The sequence below is a fragment of the Oncorhynchus clarkii genome, chromosome 1 (genome assembly GCF_045791955.1).
Source record: "Oncorhynchus clarkii lewisi isolate Uvic-CL-2024 chromosome 1, UVic_Ocla_1.0, whole genome shotgun sequence".
Classification (NCBI taxonomy): Eukaryota; Metazoa; Chordata; class Actinopteri; order Salmoniformes; family Salmonidae; genus Oncorhynchus; species Oncorhynchus clarkii.
In genome coordinates, this window is record NC_092147.1 from 7926354 (window position 1) to 7950099 (window position 23746).

Sequence of the window (23746 nt, forward strand, 5' to 3'; positions counted from 1 at the left end):
GCAAAGGAGTGAGAAGTTAGCCGACTCCAGACAAAAGGGAGGGTGGATGGTAGGCAGCTCTCAGGTTTACCTGCGGTTAGATTAAATCAGTTAGGAAAAAAGCCAAAACCGTTTGTCACTGCAGCCCAGGGGGCACTTCAGCTGGGTGGGGATCAAACACGTAAGTGGTGAGCCACAACTCTTACACAACACAGCTACTGTTGTTTACCCAAATCCAACAGCAGGGGCGGTCAACCGCCATCTCTCTCTTGCCAAGTGCACCAGTGTGTTGGTGCACTGGGAGTGTATATGGTAACTCGTGCTTTGATCACAATAGGCCATACTACGGGATGACAGCGGAGGGGAGGGGGGGGGTTGTTTTCAGGGTGGGCTGTGTTTTCTATGGCAGTGACCTTGCATGAACTTGAAAATAGAAATACCTGTTGAGAAAGACCTTAGGTATAGAGTGCCACCGAGGCGCATTCTTCAATGGTCGGCCGCTCCTTACATAAATCATGAGATCAGAGCGTTTGTATAGCTATGACGTCTTGACAAAACAGACCTGAATGAGACGCGTTACTGCCAGCTAACCTGTAAAACAAAAAAGGCACTAGCTCACAGGCAATACAGTACGTGGCGGAGAGAAAGCCCTGCAGGAGCATGAGACAGCACGTGGGAAAGTCTTTCATGTGCCTCAAACCTGATCAGAACAGGGGCATGAGTAATGCACGCTCGTCTCCGAACAAAGTACATTGCCGCCACGTAAATTGCATTTCATGGAATTATCCAACCCAATATTATCTCCATTTTAGTCATTTAGCAGAAACTCATATTTCAGAGAAACTTATAGTGAGCGCATACAATGTATACGGTCACCTCGTGGGAATCGAACCCACAACCCTGACGTTGCAAGCAACATGCTCTACCAACTTGAGCCGCACGGGACCTAATATTGTCACCTGTTTTGTCAAAAGTACCGCAGCCATTTCATTACAGAAGGATATTCACATGGTTGGTTATATAATATGTTTTAGTTCCAGATGGGATGGATGGGATACAACGTTGACCTATACTACCAAAAACAGGCACTTATTATATTGAGGTAGGCCTAAAGTTGTTACCGAGGCAACACACACACACACACACACACAGAGATTCAAGTATTATCCAAGTGTTTCAATAATGTGAGTTAAAAGTGAGTCAATATAATGCAAGTGAATGACTTAACTCCCATAGGAGTTAGAGGCGAGGTCACTTAAACAAGCCAAACCATGTGACTGCGTCACTTCAGTTGGTTATGTCCGTAACACCCAACAAAACTGAAGCTCCATAAATCACATCAACATACAAAATATCTGTCCTCCTACTGCCTGGTTTGTCTTAAGAGTTCAATATAACACTTGGCTCTTCAGCTTTTGTACATAATAATTTTATATGCTACAGAGATATTTTAGATAATCAACTCACTAAGGCTAATGGATGAGACAAAAATACTTTGCCTAAGCTAAACGAGGTGAAGGTATTCACCAATCTGCTCCTCTTCAGCTCTCCCTAACATTGCAACAACAAAAAACAAAACAAAAATCCAGCTTTCAAAATATTACATAAATCGCATCGTATTTCATGGGATATTACACTAAGTAATAGGTGATCTTCTATTTGGAGTGCTAAAACCCTGTGGTGCTACTCTGTACAGCTGCGGTGCCAAAGAAACTTAATCGCCGGGTCCTCGTGACTGATAGATTACCACACTGAAAGTGTCAACGGGTCCTGAAGTGTGAAATTCCGACCTGCCCCGACACTTCCCACAATGCCATGCTTCTAACCATGCAAACTTGGGGATCGCCAGCCATGGCTGGTCCACACACACACACATACATACATACATACACCCCCATCACTGACAAGCTTTGCCCCCCCCCCCCCCATAACTTGCTAGTAGGGAAGGCTTGGTAGAAAGCAGTGGACAGGTTCCTGCATATAAACATAGGAATAAAAAGAGAAACATGAGTTTGGAAAAAAAGCAGCTACCTAAAGAAAAGAAAGGAGGGAGAGAACTAGATTGTCAAGGAGTGAAGCTGAGGTTTAGTGAGGCTGAGCTCTCACATCAGAAATTCTATGATGTTCCACAGCTACAATCAATCAGCGCTAAAACATGCTTCCAGAATAAATAAACATCAGATCCGAATGGTATTTAATGCCAGTCAAGAGATCCAGGCATACAATTAGCTTTAAAAAAAATCTCATGCCAGATGCTTTGTTGCAAAGACTGGTGAAAAAAAATAATAATATTGGACCAAGGCTACATGTGCAAACAGAATCCTCTGTGAAAGGAATAGAATGATCCATTTACTGAGTGCCCGGACACAGCCCTTAGCCGTGGTATATTGGCCATATATCACAAACCCCGAGGTGCCTTATTGCTATTATAAACTTGTTACCAATGTAATTAGAGCAGTAAAAATGAAATGTTTTGTCAGACCTGTGGTATACGGTCTGATTTACCATGGCTGTCAGCATTCAGGGCTCGACCAACCCAGGTTATTAAAATGGTCAGTTTACTCATGTTACTCATGTACAACACAAGGTTGTTAAATCTGTTACAAAACACTTACCATTACCTACATGTACTTGGCTTTAACTGAACATGTTTCAGTTAAATGTTCTTTTCGTGTTCTTCTAGCGCTGCTATGTCCTGACTTGGAAATCTAGGTTAAAGGCCTAGGTAGGCCCTAAGGCTGAAATCGGTTCAACTACAGCCTGAAAAAGTTTGGCTGTCATTTGGTTGAGAGATACAGTATGTTCACTTTGTGAGATATACCAGTAATTGTTCCTTTGCAGGAGAACATCTCAAAATCGCCTTAGTGATTATTATCACCCAAATATCATGACGTTTGTACACCACACACTGCAAGGTATGAGTCCCTATTCCTTTCATGAGATGCACCCAAATTAATAATTTATAGAATGAGACTTCTTGTATTTTTTTTGCTAATTTCCTGCAATTATATAGGATTTTGCCATGGCTAATGCTGTGTTTTTCTCAAACATAATAAAATGTATTCTGCTAAAATGCACTGTCTAGCTTTTATTTTGGCGACTTAGCTCTCAGATATATATTTTTTTAAGTACATATATTTTTTATTTTTACTTTGTTGTTTGGACTTTTTTTTAGTTCCCCAAAAGAATGAACCCCCTTTTTCGCCACAATATCAATCTTGTCCCATCGCAGCAACTCCCCAACGGGGTCGGAAGGTCGAGTCATGCTTCCTCCGAAACATGACCCGCCTAACTGCGCTTCTTAACACCCGAAGCTAGGCCAATTGTGCGCCGTCCTATGGGACTCCTGATCCCGGCTGGTTGTGATACGGACCGGGATCGAACCTGGGTCTGTCGTGGTGCCTGTAGCACAAGATTTTAATGGCATTAAAAACATCCTTCAACGCATTGAGCATCTTTTTCCTAATACAACAAAGCCTTTTAAAATGATCTATAGACCGATTTATAGGATGACAAAAATGTTGTGAAAAATTGCGTAACACAAAAAAGAAATGTCCTCAGTGTCAACTGCATTTCTTTTCAGAAAACTTAACATGTCTAAATATTTGTATGAACATAAGATTCAACAACTTAACAAGTTCCACAGACATGTGACTAACAGAAATGGAATAGTGTGTCCCTGAACAGGGGGGGGGGGGGGGGGGGGGTCAAAATCAAAAGTAACAGTCAGTATCTGGTGTTGCCACCAGCTGTATTAGTGGTGTGGGGGCTGTGCTTTGGCAAAGTGGGTGGGGTTATATCCTTCCTGTTTGACCCTGTCCGGGGGTGTCCTCGGATGGGGCCACAGTGTCTCCTGACCCCTCCTGTCTCAGCCTCCAGTATTTATGCTGCAGTAGTTTATGTGTCGGGGGGCTAGGGTCAGTTTGTTATATCTGGAGTACTTCTCCTGTCCTATTCGGTGTCCTGTGTGAATCTAAGTGTGCGTTCTCTAATTCTCTCCTTCGCTCTTTCTTTCTCTCTCTCGGAGGACCTGAGCCCTAGGACCATGCCCCAGGACTACCTGACATGATGACTCCTTGCTGTCCCCAGTCCACCTGACCGTGCTGCTGCTCCAGTTTCAACTGTTCTGCCTTATTATTATTCGACCATGCTGGTCATTTATGAACATTTGAACATCTTGGCCATGTTCTGTTATAATCTCCACCCGGCACAGCCAGAAGAGGACTGGCCACCCCACATAGCCTGGTTCCTCTCTAGGTTTCTTCCTAGGTTTTGGCCTTTCTAGGGAGTTTTTCCTAGCCACCGTGCTTCTACACCTGCATTGCTTGCTGTTTGGGGTTTTAGGCTGGGTTTCTGTAAAGCACTTTGAGATATCAGCTGATGTACGAAGGGCTATATAAATAAATTTGATTTGATTTATTAAGTACTGCAGTGCATCTCCTCCTCATGAACTGCACCAGATTTGCCAGTTCTTGCTGTGAGATGTTAACCCACTTTTCCACCAAGGCACCTGCAAGTTCCAGGACATTTCTGGGGGGGAATGGCCCTAGCCCTCACCCTCCGATCCAACAGGTCCCAGACGTGCTCAATGAGATTGAGATCCGGGCTCCGCTGGCCATGGCAGAACACTCACATTCCTGTCTTGCAGGAAATCACGCACAGAATGAGCAATATGGTTGGTGGCATTGTCATGCTGGAGGGTCATGTCAGGATGAGCCTGCAGGAAGGGTACCACGAGGGAAGAGGACTGCAGTACTTAATACAGCTGGTGGCCACACCAGACTGTTACTTTTGTAGCGCAGTCTTAGGCGTCTCACAGTACAGACATTGCAATTTATTGCCCTGGGCATCTTTCTTTTGGTGTTTCTCCAGAGTCAGTAGAAAGGCCTCTTTAGTGTCCTACGTTTTCATAACTGTGACCTTAAACTCCAAGTGGGCTGGCATGTGCCTTTTGCTGAGGTGTAGCATCTGTCTGGCCATTCTACCATAAAGGTCTGATTGGTGGAGTGTTGCAGAGATGGGAGAATCTTCCGGAAGGACAACCATCTCCACAGAGGGACTCTGGAGCTTTGTCAGAGCGACCATCAGAGCGGTCACCTCCCTGACCAAGGCTCTTCTCCCCCGATTGTTCCGTTTGGCCAGGCAGCCAGCTTGTTCAGTTTGGCCGGGCGGCCAGCTCTTGGTGGTTCCAAACTTATTCCATTTTTAGAATGATGAAGGACACTGTGTTTTTGGGGACCTTCAATGCTGCAGACATTTTTTGGTACCCTTCCCCAGATCTGTGCCTCGACACAAACCCGTCTCAGAGCTCTGCGGACAATTCCTTCGACCTCAGGGCTTGGTTTTTGCTCTGACATGCACCGTCAACTGGGGGACCTTATATAGACAGGTGTGTGCCTTTCCAAATCATGTCCAATCAATTTAATTTACCACAGATGAACTAGAATCATGTTGTAGAAACATCAAGGATGATCAAAGGGTCTGAATAGTTATGTAAATAAGGTGTTTTTTTTCATTGTTAATACTTTTGCAAAAATGTCTACAAACCTGTTTTCGCTTTGTTGTTATGGGGTATTGTGTATAAATTGGAGGGTAAAAAAAAAACTAACTTGAATCCATTTCAGAATAAGGCTGTAATGTAACAAAATATATAAAAAGGGAAGGGGTATGAATACCTTCCGAATGCACTGTATATTTTAGCTCATGACAGATTTATTTTTCACAGTGCCTCTGAGTCTCGCTCATAACCCATGTTGTGGAATTACCTCAAGTAAGTGCTGCATTTTAGCTTGCAAGTTTCACCTCAACAAATACCTCAGAGAGCAGCTATGAAGAGGTCACTTGGTAACAACCAGAGTAAGAAACCAAATGACTGATTTTAAAGAACGGAGGCAGTCAGACACCCCTAGTGCCCAGAATGGAGTTCATTAACGGACGAATGAGACCAGACAGAAATGGAGAATACGTTCTAAGAGAGAAGGGGAGAAAAAGTCAATTCGGAGATAGTTAAAACTTGTAAAATAAAGAGATGTTTATTTTGATGGGCGAGGGAGAAATAACTTGTAGTATTGGTCACCGTGACCTGACAATTAGCTAACGTAACGACAAGCCAGTGGAAATTACCAGTGTTGTATCAAGGTGCTTCCCACTGAGCAGCTGTATCACGTCGTTGGTGGTAGCTAACATGGCCAATTTGTTCCATTCCACTTGATTATATTTAGAGTGGGAGAGCACCCTACACAAGAAATAGCCTCTCCCGCTTACATCAAACAGTAAACATTATTGGATTAAATATATGCCATAATGTAGAGACTGCAGTGAAATAATTGCTTTAGGTAAGTTTGTGAAGGTTTGGGAATGCTGCCATGCAGAGGCTACAAAATAACACTTACTATCTGGGTGACCTATAGCCCAGAGTCCACATGGGAAACGTCACCAGAAACTTTGTGCGTCCCTTTGGCATTGCCTTGTCAGATAATTACAAGAAAACAATTGTATTTAGAGCACTGCTGCACTTGACTGGCAGGTAAAATCACATTCATCAAAACAGAGTGATTGCAGACACCTACAAGTGCACTGAGAGCAGAAAAGTATTGGTCCTAGGATACAGCCTTGGGGTACACCTGTCCAGGCTAATATTATGTATTGGATCTGGCCCGAACCGTGGGTAAATCAAAACCGTACCAAGAAATACAAGGTCTTTATTGTGCTATTCACTGAAGAGCGCGCATCATAATGACAACCGTTAAAGAGAGTCTTGGCCCCATGATGCCTGCTTGACAGGGGATTTAGAAACGAGCACTTCAGTAAATAAGAAGCTTTGCACAACAATACCTTTATACAAATGAAAAAAATCTGTGTTCTTAAGGGTTTTACCCATTGGCAGCAGTTACCAAATACCTGAAATATTATATAAAAGGTGATGAGTGAAACGGTTCTTTTACATAATTTATGTATTGTATTTCAGATTAGGTTAAATAAAGAGAATATTTGATGTCCATTTCTTATTGAGTAACAGTTGTAAAACACAACCTAAACAAAACTAACTTGAATACATTTACCCTGACAGGTCAAATGCATCAACATGTTACCTGGAAAAAAACCTGAGGCGGAGTTAACATAATCAACATTATTTCTCTCATTTTGGGGGCCTAAACCTCTTTCGAAATGTGAGGTGAACAGAATATGAACGCAGCCACTCAAACTCAGGTCACTCAGCTGAGTGAATCCTCTGAAAAACTGGATGATTTCCCCCCCCCCAGAAAAACATAACCACAAGCCACATACACAAGACACTGTCCTCTTAAGCAGGAAAACATAAAACGATTCTGTACACAGAATGCAATGCAAGTGGCTTGAGGCCAGGTGGCCGCCTCCATTGTCTGTTGTTCCTCATCCAGCGTAGCGGCCTCCGCCATTCCCTGCGCTACTACTTCCTTGGGAAAATATCCATGCAGGATATGAACCAGAGGTAATGTGAGCTCAGTGCACAGAGACGGATGACTGAGGCAGAGTGAGTCAGCTGGATGGGGTGTCAAATAAAAACAGTGAACCCTGCAGTAGTACGGGCAGAGCCGATGCATTACGCTCTGGGAGATTGGATGGCTCAAGGACGTGACTCTCAGTAGGGGGCCCAGCTGTACCAGCTGTGCTGCTAGCCACCAACCATTCCTGCCTCTGTTCTTTAGGGGTCAGGACATGGAGGAGGGTGAGGTGGATCACCGTTGGCAGGGCGTGGACTGAGTCTTCTGACTCAACGGCACACAGTGTTACCAGACAGATGGCTCCCCAGGGTCTGGCTAAACGTTAATTCAGTGAAAGGTTGGCGCCAAAAATGCTCCACAGATTAGAAACAGCTCTGTGCCAAAAGGTGATGAATTTCTTGTGCATCTTTGCTGACACTGTCACAATGAGTCAATCCAAGAGAGAAAAACCGCTACTATATTAGGCCCACTCAGCCCAGCCCAACCCACTCAGCCCAGCCCAACCCACTCAGCCCAGCCCAACCCACTCAGCCCAGCCCAACCCACTCAGCCCAGCCCAACCCACTCAGCCCAACCCAACCCACTCAGCCCAACCCACTCAGCCCAGCCCAACCCACTCAGCCGGAGTGCAACAAGTAACTGATGACATGAGCACGGTAACCGGTATAAAAGACACGCCATCTGCTCCATTTCACCAAATCAGGGTCTAGTTCATGGACTCTGCCGGTTAGATAAAGCACAGAATAGGGTACTGAAGCATGAGCGTGACACACTGAACTCCCTGTGTGTGTCCCCCTCAGGTCTGCTCTAGCGTGTCCAGACAATTCCCTTTAAACACAGTCGGTCACTCTCCAGTAACTGCCTGGGGTCCAATGAGCAGGCCTGTTGCACAGCAGAGAGCTAATGAGAAGTGTAAGGCAGCCACTGTGCAGCAGAGCGCAGGCAAGAGAGCAGAGCGCAGGCAAGAGAGCAGAGCGCAGGCAAGAGAGCAGAGCGCAGGCAAGAGAGCAGAGCGCAGGCAAGAGAGCAGAGCGCAGGCAAGAGAGCAGAGTGCAGGCAAGAGAGGACAGAAACATGACAGACTGGGCTGATACAGCGCATCACAGTTCATCCCTGCTTGTGCCACATTATACAGTGGCAGCGAACGAACAGGACACCCAGTGAAACGCTTCAGTTAAAAAGGCTTTGTGCAGCCAGGCGGCATGTGACACTCCAACACATAACTTGTATCCGGAAATCTTTAAAGCTGTGCTTAGACAGCTAATAATGCAGGCCTGGACTGTACATAACATTACTAAATGGACTACAGGGCCCAAGAATCCCAGGCCTCATCTGCGCTGCAGCTAACATACGAGTGTGACAAGTCACACACAAAAAACCCTTTACATACCGTACAGGGTGACAGACCCTTTAGACAGCACACTGGATGCCCCGAGCCAACCTTTATGAAAATCAAAGCAACCATCACTTCAGGATTTAGGTGGCTGTCAACGTTGCAGTTCTGAATGAAAGGGACGACGCAGAGAGAGGGATTTGAGAATGAATGCACCGTGATTATGTTGTCAGGGTAGGTTTCATGTGGCGTCTTACCGCATCCTTTTTAAATGTTTTATTCATCCCTCGTAATGCTCCAAAACGGTCAATTATTTTATTGGACGTGGTCTCCTTCGATTTTCCACATTCGGGACATGACACTGACCGCCATTGGTCACGGATAGGGTAAAAACCATGTCTTGGATCTAGTGCGTAGAGGCAAGACTCAAGGGGATTAGTATACTTTAGCCACCACACACTTGAAGGCATAGAAGGTAGGTTGAAGGTCAGAGTTGATAAGAACCAACAGGGCATAACATTTTCCTAAATCTGTCCTCTCCCCCCTCCCCTTCTCATGGGACCTATAACTAAAAGGAGTGAGGAAATTGCTCTGTCACCAAATAACAGGCAGGATTTACACCAGCATTTACACCACTTGGTGAATGACAAAACACACACACACGCGCACTGATTAAATACTAGTCTGTTGTGCAACGGTGTCAGATTAGTGAATTAAACTGCTACATCTCTACTCCGCCAGTATGAGTCACGTCCGTTGCCCTGCAGAAGCTCAGCACAAGAGGGGGAACAGGAAGTGCACAACGCTGACAAGATGAAACATTAGAAACTAAAGTTTTTAAAAACGAGGATGTAGTTTGACAACAAACAAAAAAAGCAGACAAAGCAGGAAAGTAAATTCCTTTCAGACCGATCTGAGCAGAGAATAAAATGCACCCAGAATAATTTACATGTCTCTTTCAGCAATGTCAGATTTCAAATTGCTGAGAATAACCCTCAGTGTGGCCTCTATATTTTTCACCCTCTGTCACCACTCAATGTGAACCTAAAAAGCCCCAGAGGGTGGGAGGGTTCCCCTACACGGTTGACACAGCCTCCATCTCCTCTCGAACAAAGACTGTGGTTTGTAATCATCGCTGCGGTGATTTGGCATGCTGTATATTTTCTGTCTCAAGAGTCTAGTAGGTCCCCTGGCCCATAATCAGACACACAGAGAGAGACAGAGTGGGTTGATCAATATGACAAACGGTGCACGTCCAAAACAGTTCAGAGTGGGATTGATATAGCCCAAACCGCCTGACACTCACAAGAAGAGGAACTAAAAACAACCTGATCGAGTCGTTCCTCAACTCACACATACACTCAAAACATCTCTCAATCCAAGTGGCAGGTTCCTCTGACAACCCAATCATAGTTGTTGTTCAAGGAGGCCATCCACAATGAGGCTACGATAGAGGAAACATTTTTGTTTTTGTCCAAATGCCAACAAACGTATTTTTAGTGATATGGGGGGGGGGGGGGGGGGGGGGGTCAAAGAAACTGCCCGGGGTAAAATAACTGACAGTAACGGGCTACAGCATGGGGTAGGAAAAGGGCCACAGCGTAACTCGAGATAGGAGAGATGAGGAGAGATTAAATATGACGGAGGCCCACTGATTAAAGACTGCCCATCTCTCAACCACACCATGGATGCTTTCATGTGGCACTCACTCAACACTACCGCCGCTCACAGGAGGAGCCCGCTGTCAAAGCAGGGCGAAACAATTGTACAGGTGAACTACTCCAGTACATGTATAGTTTGCATGCATCAAGGAATACAATGTACAGGTTGCACTCTGACCTTTCCCCTCCAACCACTGTGTTGGTAAGGGTAGGCAGGTGGTAAGGGTAGGCAACAACACATCTGCCATGCTGATCCTCAACACAGGGGTCCCTCAGGGGTGCGTGCTTACTCCCCTCCTGTACTCCCTGTTCACCCACGACTGCGTGGCCAAGCGCGACTCCAACACTATCATTAAGTTTGCTGACGGTGGTAGGCCTGATCACCGACAACGATGAGACCTGGCAGAGTGGTGCTAGGATAACAAGCTCTCCTTCAACGTGAGCAAGACAAAGGAGATGATCATGAACTACAGGACAAGGAGGGCCGAACACGCCCCCATTAACATCGACAAGGCTGTAGTGAAGCGGGTCGAGAGGTAAGTTCCTTAGTTTATTGGTGTCCACAACACCAATAAACTATCAAAGTCCAAACACACCAAAACAGTCGTGAAGAGTGCACGACACCACCATTTCCCCCCACAGGAGAATGAAAAGATCTGGCATTGGTCCCCAGATCCTCCAAAAGTCCTACAGCTGCACCATCGAGAGAATCCTGACCGGTTGCGTCGCCGCCTGGTATGGCAACTGCTCGGCATCCAACTGCAAGGCGCTGCAGAGGGTAGTGCATACAGCCCAGTACATCACTGGGGACAAGCTTCCTGCCATCCAGGACCTATATACTAGGAGTGTCAGAGGAAGGGCCCAAAAATTGTACTGTTCTCTCCGCTACCGCACGGCAAGCAATGCCAGAGTGCCAAGTCTAGGTCTTCTAACACCAAGACATAAGACTGCATAACAATTAATAAAATTGTCACCCGGACTATTTGAGTTGGCACCCCCCCCCCCCATTGTTTTCCTGCGCTACTCACCGTTTATCTATGCATAGTCACTTTACCCCTACCTACATGTACAAATGACCTATAATATCATTTATATATAAAATAACCTATAATAAAAATGTATTTGTCCCATTCGCCAAATACAACAGGTGTGGTTAAAGGGAACACTAAAATAACACATCCTAGATCTGAATGAATGAAATATTTGTATTAAATACTTTTTTCTTTACATAGTTGAATGTGCTGACAAAATCACACAAAAATTATCAATGGAAATCAAATTTATCAACCCATGGAGGTCTGGATTTGGAATCACACTCAAAATTAAAGTGGAAAACCACACTACAGGCTGATCCAACTTTGATGTAATGTCCTTAAAACAAGTCAAAATGAGGCTCAGTAGTGTGTGTGGCCTCCACGTGCCTGTATGACCTCCCTACAACGCCTGGGCATGCTCCTGATGAGGTGGCGGATGGTCTCCTGAGGGATCTCCTCCCAGACCTGGACTAAAGCATCCGCCAACTCCTGTACAGTCTGTGGTGCAACGTGGCATTGGTGGATGGAGCGAGACATGATGTCCCAGATGTGCTCAATTGGATTCAGGTCTGGGGAATGGGCGGGCCAGTCCATAGCATCAATGCCTTCCTCTTGCAGGAACTGCTGACACACTCCAGCCACATGAGGTCTAGCATTGTCTTGCATTAGGAGGAACCCAGGGCCAACCGCACCAGCATATGGTCTCACAAGGGGTCTGAGGATTTCATCTCGGTACCTAATGGCAGTCAGGCTACCTCTGGCGAGCACATGGAGGGCTGTGCGGCCCCCCAAAGAAATGCCACCCCACACCATGACTGACCCACCGCCAAACCGGTCATGCTGGAGGATGTTGCAGGCAGCAGAACGTTCTCCACAGCGTATCCAGACTCTGTCACGTCTGGCACATGTGCTCAGTGTGAACCTGCTTTCATCTGTGAAGAGCACAGGGCGCCAGTGGCGAATTTGCCAATCTTGGTGTTCTCTGGCAAATGCCAAACGTCCTGCACGGTGTTGGGCTGTAAGCACAACCCCCACCTGTGGACGTCGGGCCCTCATACCACCCTCATGGAGTCTTGTTTCTGACTGTTTGAGCAGACATGCACATTTGTGGCCTGCTGGAGGTCATTTTGCAGGGCTCTGGCAGTGCTCCTCCTTGCACAAAGGCGGAGGTAGCGGTCCTGCTGCTGGGATGTTGCCCTCTTACGGCCTCCTCCACATCTCCTGATGTACTGGACTGTCTCCTGGTAGCGCCTCCATGCTCTGGACACTACGCTGACAGACACAGCAAACCTTCTTGCCACAGCTCGCATTGATGTGATCCATCCTGGATGAGCTGCACTACCTGAGCCACTTGTGTGGGTTGTAGACTCTCATGCTACCACTAGAGTGAAAGCACCGCCAGCATTCAAAAGTGACCAAAACATCAGCCAGGAAGCATAGGAACTGAGAAGTGGTCTGTGGTCACCACCTGCAGTACCACTCTTTTATTCGGGGTGTCTTCCTAATTGCCTATAATTTCCACCTGTTGTCTATTCCATTTGCACAACAGCATGTGAAATTTATTGTCAATCAGTGTTGCTTCCTAAGTGGACAGTTTGATTTCACAGAAGTGTGATTGACTTGGAGTTACATTGTGTTGTTTAAGTGTTCCCTTTATTTTTTTCAGCAGTGACACAGAAGGGGCGTGGCTCACATGCACACACTGAAACCAGTCACTTTGTTAAGTAGGGCCACCACAGGGGCACAGGACTATCAATGCTGGGTCCTGGAGTGACCACAACGGCATAAGGCCTGACTGTAGCTCAAGTCGGTGTTGCCTAGTTACTGGGTTTTCCTCTTAAGAGTAGCCCAGGTATTTATCTAAAAAAAAATCTGTGATAAAAACAGGTTAAATAATTGTTGCCGATTAAGATGTAGTCCTAAATTAGGATCCAACTACTACGCCCCCCTAACCTTGCAATTGAGAGTCCGGCTGAGGGGAACCTATCCAGGGAGTTATAATTCAGTTGAAGACCATACCATTCTGTTGAATGGAGCCAATTTGTCCCAAGGGCATCCTCACTGGTTTATTTGGCCTAAAGGACAGCATTGAGCATAGAAGATGCCAACCTTAAGACTCAATCTCTCCCCAGTCGCACTGCGCCACCCAGCGTTGTTTTAATAAAGACCAGAACAAACGATGAGACTTGGCCCTGACCTGGTTTCACATTGGAGTTGAAATTGTGTACAAAACAATGCGTCTCTGGCTGTAGGAGTAAACATATCTCTCCCTAGAAGATGTGACATGATTTTAGATGTGTTTCTTACATTTAGATCATTTTGAATTGTCAGGAAGTTTTATATATTTTATCTGAATATTAGCTGATACCATAATAATCTAGAGCCTAGCTGGCAAACAGAGCCAGCTATCTCCCCTTTAGGCTACACACAGGCTAGCCTCCCAGCACACACTCCAAGGTTAACCAAACTTCAGCACAGGAACATTCTACACAAGTGTTTGTGAGAATCTATAGGAAGCCTCTCAAGAGCCTCCAAAAGTCAATAAACAGTGAGAGCACAAGTGATCAAGAATCAGTCTGAAATGTGAACAATTTCAAGGACTGAGAAAATCCCATGTCAACATCAGCCAGGGCAGGCCATGATAGGACTGAGCTAGACCGTTGACAGAGACTCGACTCAATCCAGCCATGTCATCTCACCGTTGACTGGAGCCCACCTGTCGGCCTGTCCTCTCCACCAACGTCATGCTTCCCAAATGACACCCTATTCTCCATAGGACTCTGGTCAACGGTAGTGGACAAGGTGTAACTTGGGATGCAGACCTGCTGCCATTATGGCTCCATGGTCGTTTATATAGGGCTCCACTGATGTCAAGGCCAACATCCGAGAACGATTAGAAAATGGGCACGGGCTGTTCCCGATGACATTACACTGGCAACAACTTGCTCTGCCCATCATTATTTCTCCCTCTCTACCCCCTATTTATGAGGTGTCATGCTAGGAAGAGATCCAGAGTTACTCTACCCCAGAACAAAACACAGGGCTCCATGCTAGGAGAGTATTCACTTCAGTGAAAGTGTCAGCATTACTTTTAGTGTAATTTATTTAAGAGCCCTCAACACAAAAAGGAGGGGGGGGGGGTAAATATGGGGTTCTGAGTGTCTATAACAAAGTGGGTTGTTGTCCAGTGTTTTAGGGCCATCCCCAACCAAAAAATAATAACAATAAAATTGACCAATGGACTTGTCTGAATTTTATTTTTCCCATTTAAGGGAAATCGTCGATCCATGTCTTCGGCACCCGGGGAACAGTGGGTTAACTGCCTTGCTCAGGGGCAGAACAGATTTTTACCTTGTCAGCTCAGGGATTCAATCCAGCAACCTTTCGGAAGAAGTTTACAGAAGTTTACATACACTAAGTTGACTGTGCCTTAAACAGCTTGGAAAATTCCAGAAAATGTCATCGCTTTAGAAGCCTCTGATAGTCTAATTGACATAATTTGAGTCAATTGGAGGTGTACCTGTGGATGCATTTCAAGGCCTTCCTTCAAACTCAGTGCCTCAGCCAAGACCTCAGAAAAACAATTGTAGACCTCCACAAGTCTGGTTCATCCTTGGGAGCAATTTCCAAACGCCTGAAGGTACCACATTCATCTGTACAAACAATAGTATGCAAGTAAAAACACCATGGTACCATGCAGCTGTCATACTGCTCAGGAAGGAGACGTGTTCTGTCTCCTAGAGATGAATGTACTTTGTTGCGAAAAGTGCAAATCGATCCCAGAACAGCAGCAAAAGACCTTATGAAGATGCTGGAGGAAACAGGTACAAAAGTATCTATATACACAGTAAAACGAGTCCTATATCAACATAACCTGAAAGGCTGCTCAGCAGGGAAGAAGCCACTGCTCCAAAACCACCATAAAAATGCCAGACTACAGTTTGCAACTGCACATGGGGGAAAATATCGTACTATTTGGAGAAATGTCCTCTGGTCTGACGAAACAAAACTGGAACTGTTTGGCCATAATGACCATCATTATGTTTGGAGGAAAAAGGGGGAGGCTTGCAAGCTGAAGAACACCATCCCAACCGTGATGCACTGGGGTGGCAGCATCATGCTGTGGGGGTGCTTTGCTGCATGAAGGGCTGGTGCACGTCGTAAAATAGATGGCATCATGAGGTTGGAAAACGATATGGATATATTGAAGCAACATCTCAAGACTTCAGTTAAAGCTTGGTCGCAAATGGGTCTTCCAAACGGGCAATGACCCCAAGCATACTTCCAAAGTTGTGTCAAAATGGCTCAAGGACAACAAAGTCAGGGTATTGGAGTGGCCATCACAAAGATCTGACCTCAATCCTATAGAAAATGTGTCGGCAGAACTGAAAAAGCGTTTGAGAGCAAGGAGGCCTTCAAACCTGACACAGTTACACCAGCTCTGTCAGGAGGAATGGGCCAAAATTCACCCAACTTATTGTGGGAAGCTTGTGGAAGGCTACCCGAATCATTTAACCCAAGTTAAACAATTTAAAGGCAAAGCTACCAAATACTAATTGAGTGCATGTGAACTTCTGACCCACTGGGAATGTGATGAAAGAAATAAATCACTCTACTATTATTCTGGCATTTCACATTATTAAAATAAAGTGGTGATCCTAAAATAACCTAAGACAGTATTTTTACTCTGATTAAATATCAGGACTTGTGAAAAACTGAGTTTAAATGTATTTGCTATGGTGTATGTAAACTTCCGACTTCAACTGCAGCCTCGCTACTGTTATTTTGTTTATTTATTTATTTCCTTAAATTATTTGTTATATATTTATTTATTTTCTTAAAATCTGTATTGTTGGTTAAGGACTTGTAAGCAAGCATTTCACTGTAAGGTTTACCTACACCTGTTGTATTTCAGCACGTGACAAATAAAAATGTGATTTCTATTGCCAACCATGTCAAAAATAACCTACATAATGCCAACAAATAAAAACATGGCAGCCTGCAGGTAGAAAATATCCTGATAAAAATACAGCTACACATGGCCTGTCTGCAAGGAACTTCAAACACTGCATAAAATATTCTGGACCCTCAGTTTCTGCGCCAGTGCGCTCCAGACAGACACAGCTGTATTTGCGCAAAGGATAACTAATGAGCTAGGCCTATTTGATGACGTTTCCACTGATTCTGAGCGTGACTTTTTTTTTCAGAAATACTATCAGATCTCCAAATGAGCACATTTATAAGCCTACATTTGCATGCAGGCCAGGTAGTCTAGGCATAATTCTGTGCGTAATCAGGTGCGAGTCCTTACTCAACATTGACAGGAGCGTTCCAAACAAAACACAATGAATAAATTGACAAGTCGGAAATGGAATGAAAAACTAAAACTTGTTTATCACAAGCGTAGCCTAAGTTGTGCACTCCGCAAACAACGTGTCCACAACGACAATGACAACTTTAAAAAGAATAATAAGAAAAATAATCAATGAAATGCCTTTCACAGAAATTACAGTAACCAAACAAACATTGGATATCTGAAATTATGGGAATTAACGGCAAATGCACTACTGGTGATACTGGTGAGCCATTCCTGCAGTGTTGACTAAAAGTAATTTAAAAAAAAATGTTTTATATATTTATATATATATATTTTTTTTTTAAATCAACCAGTCAACTAAAACGGGGTCAGCCCTAGTAGGCACTAATGAAACACATTAAAAATGATTCCTCCCTCCACGCCAGTTCTCTCTGGCGCAGTTCTCCCCCCTGCCCTCCCGCCCCCCCCCCCCGCCCTTCCCCAAACTCCACATTTACCTTCTGAACACAACCGCGAGAGATGTTTTTACATACAAGTAAACATTTCCAGGAATAGCATACCTCACACTAGCCTTGGCAAGAGGAAGCCTTCACTACACAACATTGAGTATGACCGCACTGCTGCAGAATGCCACGGGAATGTATAACATGATGGCAGTCTTCCAGAAACAGCCCTCAGTGCTACTCAGTTTTCTAACACTTGAGTTTTGTTTACATCTTAACATGATGCCCATTGACACCCCATTGAGAGTGAATTGATAAACACCTTGGCTGGACACTACACTCACTACACAGATAAGGTTTGAACATTGAGCTAGGCCCCCCAACATTTGAAGTGAATTTAAAACAAATCTCTTACCCATCCTCATCTCCATCCATGGGAATGGCTATCCCGAACAGGCTGTTGACGGTGGGAGTGGCCAGCTGCAAGCTCTCAGGGATGAAAGGCCTCATGACATCTTTTCCAGGGGTTGCATTGGGCTGAGGAAGGGTGTCCGACCTCCTGCGGCTGTCGTCCCCCTGGCTGGCCGTGGGAAGGCCCTGCCCGGCTGCTCCAGCTGTGGTCTCACCGCGAGCTACCTGGGCCAGGTGGAGTCCTCCTGGGTCAGGGGCCTGGCTTGGCATGCCTGGGGGGGTGTTGGTGGCACTGGGCACTGTGGCAGGCACATTCTGGACAACGGAGGCCCTGCCCACTCCTCCTGAAGGCTGAGGATGACTCACCGGCTGCTGTAGGGCAGGAGACATAACGGCCCCGCTGGCTACCTGCAGCAACAGGCCATGGGTCGAGGCTAATGGACCGCCGTGCAAAGACCCAGACAGCTCCCCAGCCTGAGGGGTGTTGACAGACGAGGGGCCCTGACTCGACAGAGGCCCCACAGAGAGGGAGGCCATGGGGTGGGTTTGAGGGTTGGAGCCCTGAGGCTGTAGAGGGGTTAAGTGCTGCTGTCGGTAGTCCAGCTGACTGGGGTGCATTCCAGAGGGATGAGCGGAGTAGGCAAACTGCTGGGCCTGCGTGGCAAGAGGCACAAGGGGGGATTTTTGCAGCATGCCACCTTGGGGCACGCCATTGAGGCCAATAGGTTGAAGCATTTGGGGGACAGCGGGCTGCACGTTGACCTGTGCCAGCGATACCGTCGCTGAGTACCCTGTGGGCTGTAAGGCATTCGCCCCACTCCCTGTCTGGGGCTCTTGGCTGTAGCCTTGCTGCTGAAGCTCCGGAGGGTGGCCATGGTGGAAAGTGTAGTAGCCACTATCACCTGTGGACTCCTGAGCCTGTGTGGAGAGAGTACTAGGAGCAACCACATTGCTTCCTGTGGTCCCTAGCCCACTGTCTGCATTGTGGTCAATGGTGACAGCGTGTTTTATGCTATCCACAGTCCTGCTCATGCTAGAGCCCTCAGAATCTCTCTCGTAGAACTCAATACATGTCCATCTGCCCCGTCTGAAGGGCTCTCCTGTACTGTGGTCAAGTTTAATGACCCTGAAACGTGAACTACAGCTTGTCGTCGTTGTAGAGCTAGGTGCCGCGGGGGGCGTTTGAGATACACTTGGGGAAACATTCGCAGCAGGGCCAGCGTTGACTGCTGTCGACTGCTGGGTGGCCGAGGTTGGAATGGAGGGCTGACTCGCAGCTGGTACAGGAACACTACCCCCTAAAAATTGTGGGTTGATATGGCTCAGGCCTGTACTTCTATGAGCATGGCTCCCATTAAAAGGACCTGTTGCAGCTACTGGCTGCCCCTCTTGAAGTAAATGTAAGGCCATGACAGCTGCCTCCGCCTCCCCTGCATTGTTTAAAGTCTCCTCGGATGAACTTCGATCACATACTCCAGGATCGGCCAGGGACACGTCGAATATTTTGGATGACACATCCTCGGTCCTGGATTCGTCCGGGTCGTCCAGACTCTCGGTGTCATCCGTGATGCTACTGGCCGCCACCTGAGCCTGTGTCACACTCGTGATCTGAAAACAACTTTTCTTCTTTGCTGGCATTTTTGACATGTTGAATATCTTTGCTAGTCACTCAAGTGACTGTCTATTTCCTTGATACGCGTTTCGTCTGAGCTCAATAAGTGATAGCTTTTAACGAGCTAGCTAAAGAATTGACAGATTATAGCAGGCAAGTATGCGACATATTCCTTGTTCCCCTCTCCTGTTGCAGATTGTCTGTTAAAAAAAAAAAAAAAACAGGCCACCGTCCGAAATCGGACAGGGTAACGTTAGCTTGTCGCTGTGTGACAAGTATCCCGATATCACCACCTCCTCTCCTCCAGTTCTTCCCGAACCTGGCCTCCTGCGTGCGTTATTGTCCCGGCCCCGGAGTTGTAAGCAGCCCCCTGTTGCAGTTACCGCTCACCAGCTGCTACCAACACTTTAGTCTGAGGCGGGCTCCGTTCACCACTCTCCCTTTTAGCTGGCTAGCTAATGTAGCTCAAAGCTAACCAAATAATAGCTATCGGTGTCGTTAGTTCGATCCTTACCTATAAACAAGCCTGTACGACATCATGTAAACAAGTCCTAATGTTCTTCCAAATCTTCACATTGAATCTATATCCTCCGATAGACAGATATTCCTGAATTTAATAAAGTTTATCTTCCTCGTCCTCTGGTTCTCTCACTATTTAGAGCTGCAGCTATGTCACAAACCTACTTACTAGCAGCAAGCTAACTGCCGCTCTGCTCTTCCTCTTACCACTCGACAAGATGGCAAAAAAGAAAACGAACAGCACTCTGGGAGGGTTGCGCATTGACTTACGTAAATCATTGGAGAATTCGAATGGGATACGCTGATTTACTTTTTAAATCGTAAAAATGAATGAAAACGAAAATGTGCTTTTTTTGTTGTCTTAATTTAAGTTTGGTTGTTAGGCATAATGTTAGAAGTTTGGTTAAGGATTAGGTTTAAAATCAGATTTTATGAAAATATATTGTAGAAATCGGTGGGGTTTATGACTTTGTGGCTGTGGTAACTAGTGACGACCATTCTGAAGGGACACATCATACCACAAATAGAACAAACCCTTTAACCGTGCTGTGCTGTATTTGGTCACACTCTTTTCGATACAGTTACGAACGGAAATTTTTTTCGTAGCAGGTTAGGAGAGCATTTTCGCTAACCTTAACCTAGTTCTCCTAACCTGCTATGAAAAAGTAACTTCCTGTTGTAGCTGTATCAAAGTGCCGTGAAAAGAGCGTTTATCGTATTCTGAAAGAATTTGATATCCCAAACCGGGACACACTTTTTTCATGCCACTTCGATTCAGCTACGACCTGGAGTGATTTTTATAACAGGTAAGGTGAACATTTCCCTAACTTGAACTTCCGGCTGTGGTGGTCTCAATGGCGTGAAAATAGTGTTTCTCATCTCAAACCAGTGTCAAATGCTGCGTTCATGTGCTATCGGAAACTCAGAAGTTAAAATGAACATAAGTTATTTACGTAAATTAACAAACGTTATTTATGTAGAGCGCATGTGTCAAACTCAGTGGAGGCTGCTGAGGAGAGGATGACTCAATAATGTCTGGAACAGAGCGAATCAAACATATGGAAACCATGTATTTGATGCATTCCACTAATTCCTGCCATGAACACAAGTTCATTCTCCCCAATTAAGGTGCCACCAACCTGCGGTCAAACTCATTCCACGGGGGGCCGAGTGGTTTTCACTCCTCCCTTGTACTTTATTAATTAAGGTCACTAATTAGTAAGGAACTCCACTCATCTGGTTTTTTAAGGTCTTAATTGAAAGGAATAAACAAAAACCTGCAAACACTTGGCCTTCCATGGAATGCGTTTGACACTCCTGGCATAGAGCTTCCTATTGGTTGATTCTGATACTTACCAAGAAATTCAGGATCATCTTTCTACAACGATAAGCACGTCCTAATTTTCGGCGTTCCGACTAGCACATGAATGTGGCATGACTTGCTTACTCGTTGTTAAAATGCCGCCTTCCCATTGCGTTGGAAACTCTGACGTTTCCAATTTTCTAATCTAGGTGGAAGATTTGGATCCCTAGTTTTCCACTTGGGCGGTATCAGAATAAACCAATAGGAAGCTCTACATAAATCATTTACGTTCCAATTTACTCGGAGGTCCCGAGTGTCCAACATGACATGAATGCGGTAAAAGATGATGCCCGAGTTTACCACTTGAGAAGTATCAGAATCAACAAATAGGAAGCTCAACGCAAATAACTTACATTCATTTTAACTCTGAGGTCCTGAGTTTCTGACATGACGTGAACTCGGCATCAAACACTGTTGTGTTTGAACTGTTGTGTTTGTACTGTTGTGTTTGAGATCCAACATATGTTGGATCTCAAATAAATGTTCTCTACTGAGCCACCCATGTCTCGGAGTTGAGCAAGCTAGACACGTGAAAGTGTGTGCCACAGTCAATGGAGGCTGCTGGGGGGAGGACGGCTCATAATAATGGCTGGAATGGAAACCATGTGTTTGATGTATTTTATACCGTTCTACTGATTCCCCTCCAGCCATTACCACGAGCCGGTCCTCCCCAACCTCCTGTGGCCACAATGAATCCAGGTACGATGATTCAGCTTGACTTCAATCTTTTGTTCAATAGAAAAATGACTCATGACCATGAATCACAGATCAAGATGAATGTAATAATTTTCTTGAATGAATCATTGTTTTTTGTATTGTCAGTTTCTTTTCCCATGCAGCCTGATTGGACATATCCATTATAGATATTCCAATGTCAAAGCTATGAAAATGCAATATAGATTAAAAAAAAGTATTGAAATGATTTTATCAACCTAGTATGACACACATCATTTAGATTAGGCCACTAAGCATTTAACATCAGTCAAGGTCCTTATGGATGTCTTTTGTTGGTCCTCTGTCATTTTGGGGTCTTTTTTTTGGTGCAGTCCAGACCGACCTTGATTTCTCAACGTCAACAGATGCAGATTTTTGGTCCAGTTCAGACCAGACTAGATCTGAACCAATCATAGATGTCCACAGATGTCCAGTCTATATTTGGTCCAAACTTAGACGTTCAGATTTGGTCCGGACTGGCCATGATTTATTCCAAAAATAGACATCTATAATTATATAACATAGACATGTCAATTATTTACATATTTTATCATATTTAATATGCAAATACTTTTTGATAAACTTTAAATGTTTTATAGCTTAATAGAATGCAGATTAAGTCTTCATATCATGTATTGGATTTTTTCTCTAAATTGACAAAAAAACAGTGTTGTCAACAAAAGTTAGATAGCTAATGCTAGTGCTCGCTATCCGGTGTGTGTTTTCATTTGAATTACACTTACTGACTCTGGGTTGTTTTTCACCAACAGTGACTCAAGAGGAGGGTTTGCATACAGAGGTGGCAGTGGGACATCTTTTTTGTTGCTCAGGAGGATCATTCTGAAGTAAGGAGTGGGCTGTACTCTGTGGGGAGCTAAAACTTAATCACAGAGTCCCAATACAGAGAATCTGCAAACAGACTTGCTGACCTGACCACCAGCTCCGACCACCAGCTCCGACCACCACTTCCGCTGACCATCTAGCTATGAGCTTCCAGATCCTCTCATGACCACAGCTGTCCGGCTGCTGGAGGCTTCAAGAAGCACACGGTATAAAAGTTGAATAAAGTATTATTATTAATGATGGTGATTGGTTCAGATTTCCGGGGCATTTCTGAACCAATCACAGACATCTATGTTTCACAAGTTTGGACAGCGCAGCACAGTACAGTAGAGCACAGCAGAGTTCAGCACAGTACAGTAGATCACAGCAGAGTACAGCACAGTACAGTAGAGCACAGCAGAGTACAGCACAGTACAGTAGAGCACAGCAGAGTACAGCACAGTAGAGCACAGCACATTAGAGCACAGTGCAGTAGAGCACAGCAGAGTACAGCACAGTACAGTAGAGCACAGCAGAGTACAGCACAGTACAGTAGAGCACAGCAGAGTACAGCACAGTAGAGCACAGCACATTAGAGCACAGCACAGTACAGCAGAGTACAGCACAGTACAGTAGAGCACAGCAGAGTACAGCACAGTACAGTAGAGCACAGTAGAGTACAGCACAGTAGAGCACAGCACATTAGAGCACAGCACAGTACAGCAGAGTACAGCACAGTACAGTAGAGCACAGCAGAGTACAGCACAGTACAGTAGAGCACAGCAGAGTACAGCACAGTAGAGCACAGCACATTAGAGCACAGCACAGTACAGCAGAGTACAGCACAGTACAGTAGAGCACAGCAGAGTACAGCACAGTACAGTAGAGCACAGCAGAGTACAGCACAGTAGAGCACAGCACATTAGAGCACAGCACAGTACAGCAGAATACAGCACAGTACAGTAGAGCACAGCAGAGTACAGCACAGTACAGTAGAGCACAGCAGAGTACAGCACAGTACAGTAGAGCACAGCAGAGTACAGCACAGTAGAGC

At 45.3% G+C, this 23746-nt stretch overlaps 1 protein-coding gene across 1 annotated transcript in view; it reads right to left on the reverse strand.

Annotated features, from left to right (window-relative positions):
- Positions 1 to 20016, reverse strand: part of LOC139418021 (TSC22 domain family protein 2-like) — a 47600-nt gene extending 27584 nt beyond the window's left edge. The window contains exon 1 of the mRNA XM_071167152.1: positions 17667 to 20016. Coding sequence (XP_071023253.1) covers positions 17667 to 19309 — 1643 coding nt within the window. The 5' untranslated portion in view covers positions 19310 to 20016. The remainder of the gene's footprint in view (positions 1 to 17666) is intronic.
- Between the last annotated feature and the right edge of the window lie 3730 nt (positions 20017 to 23746).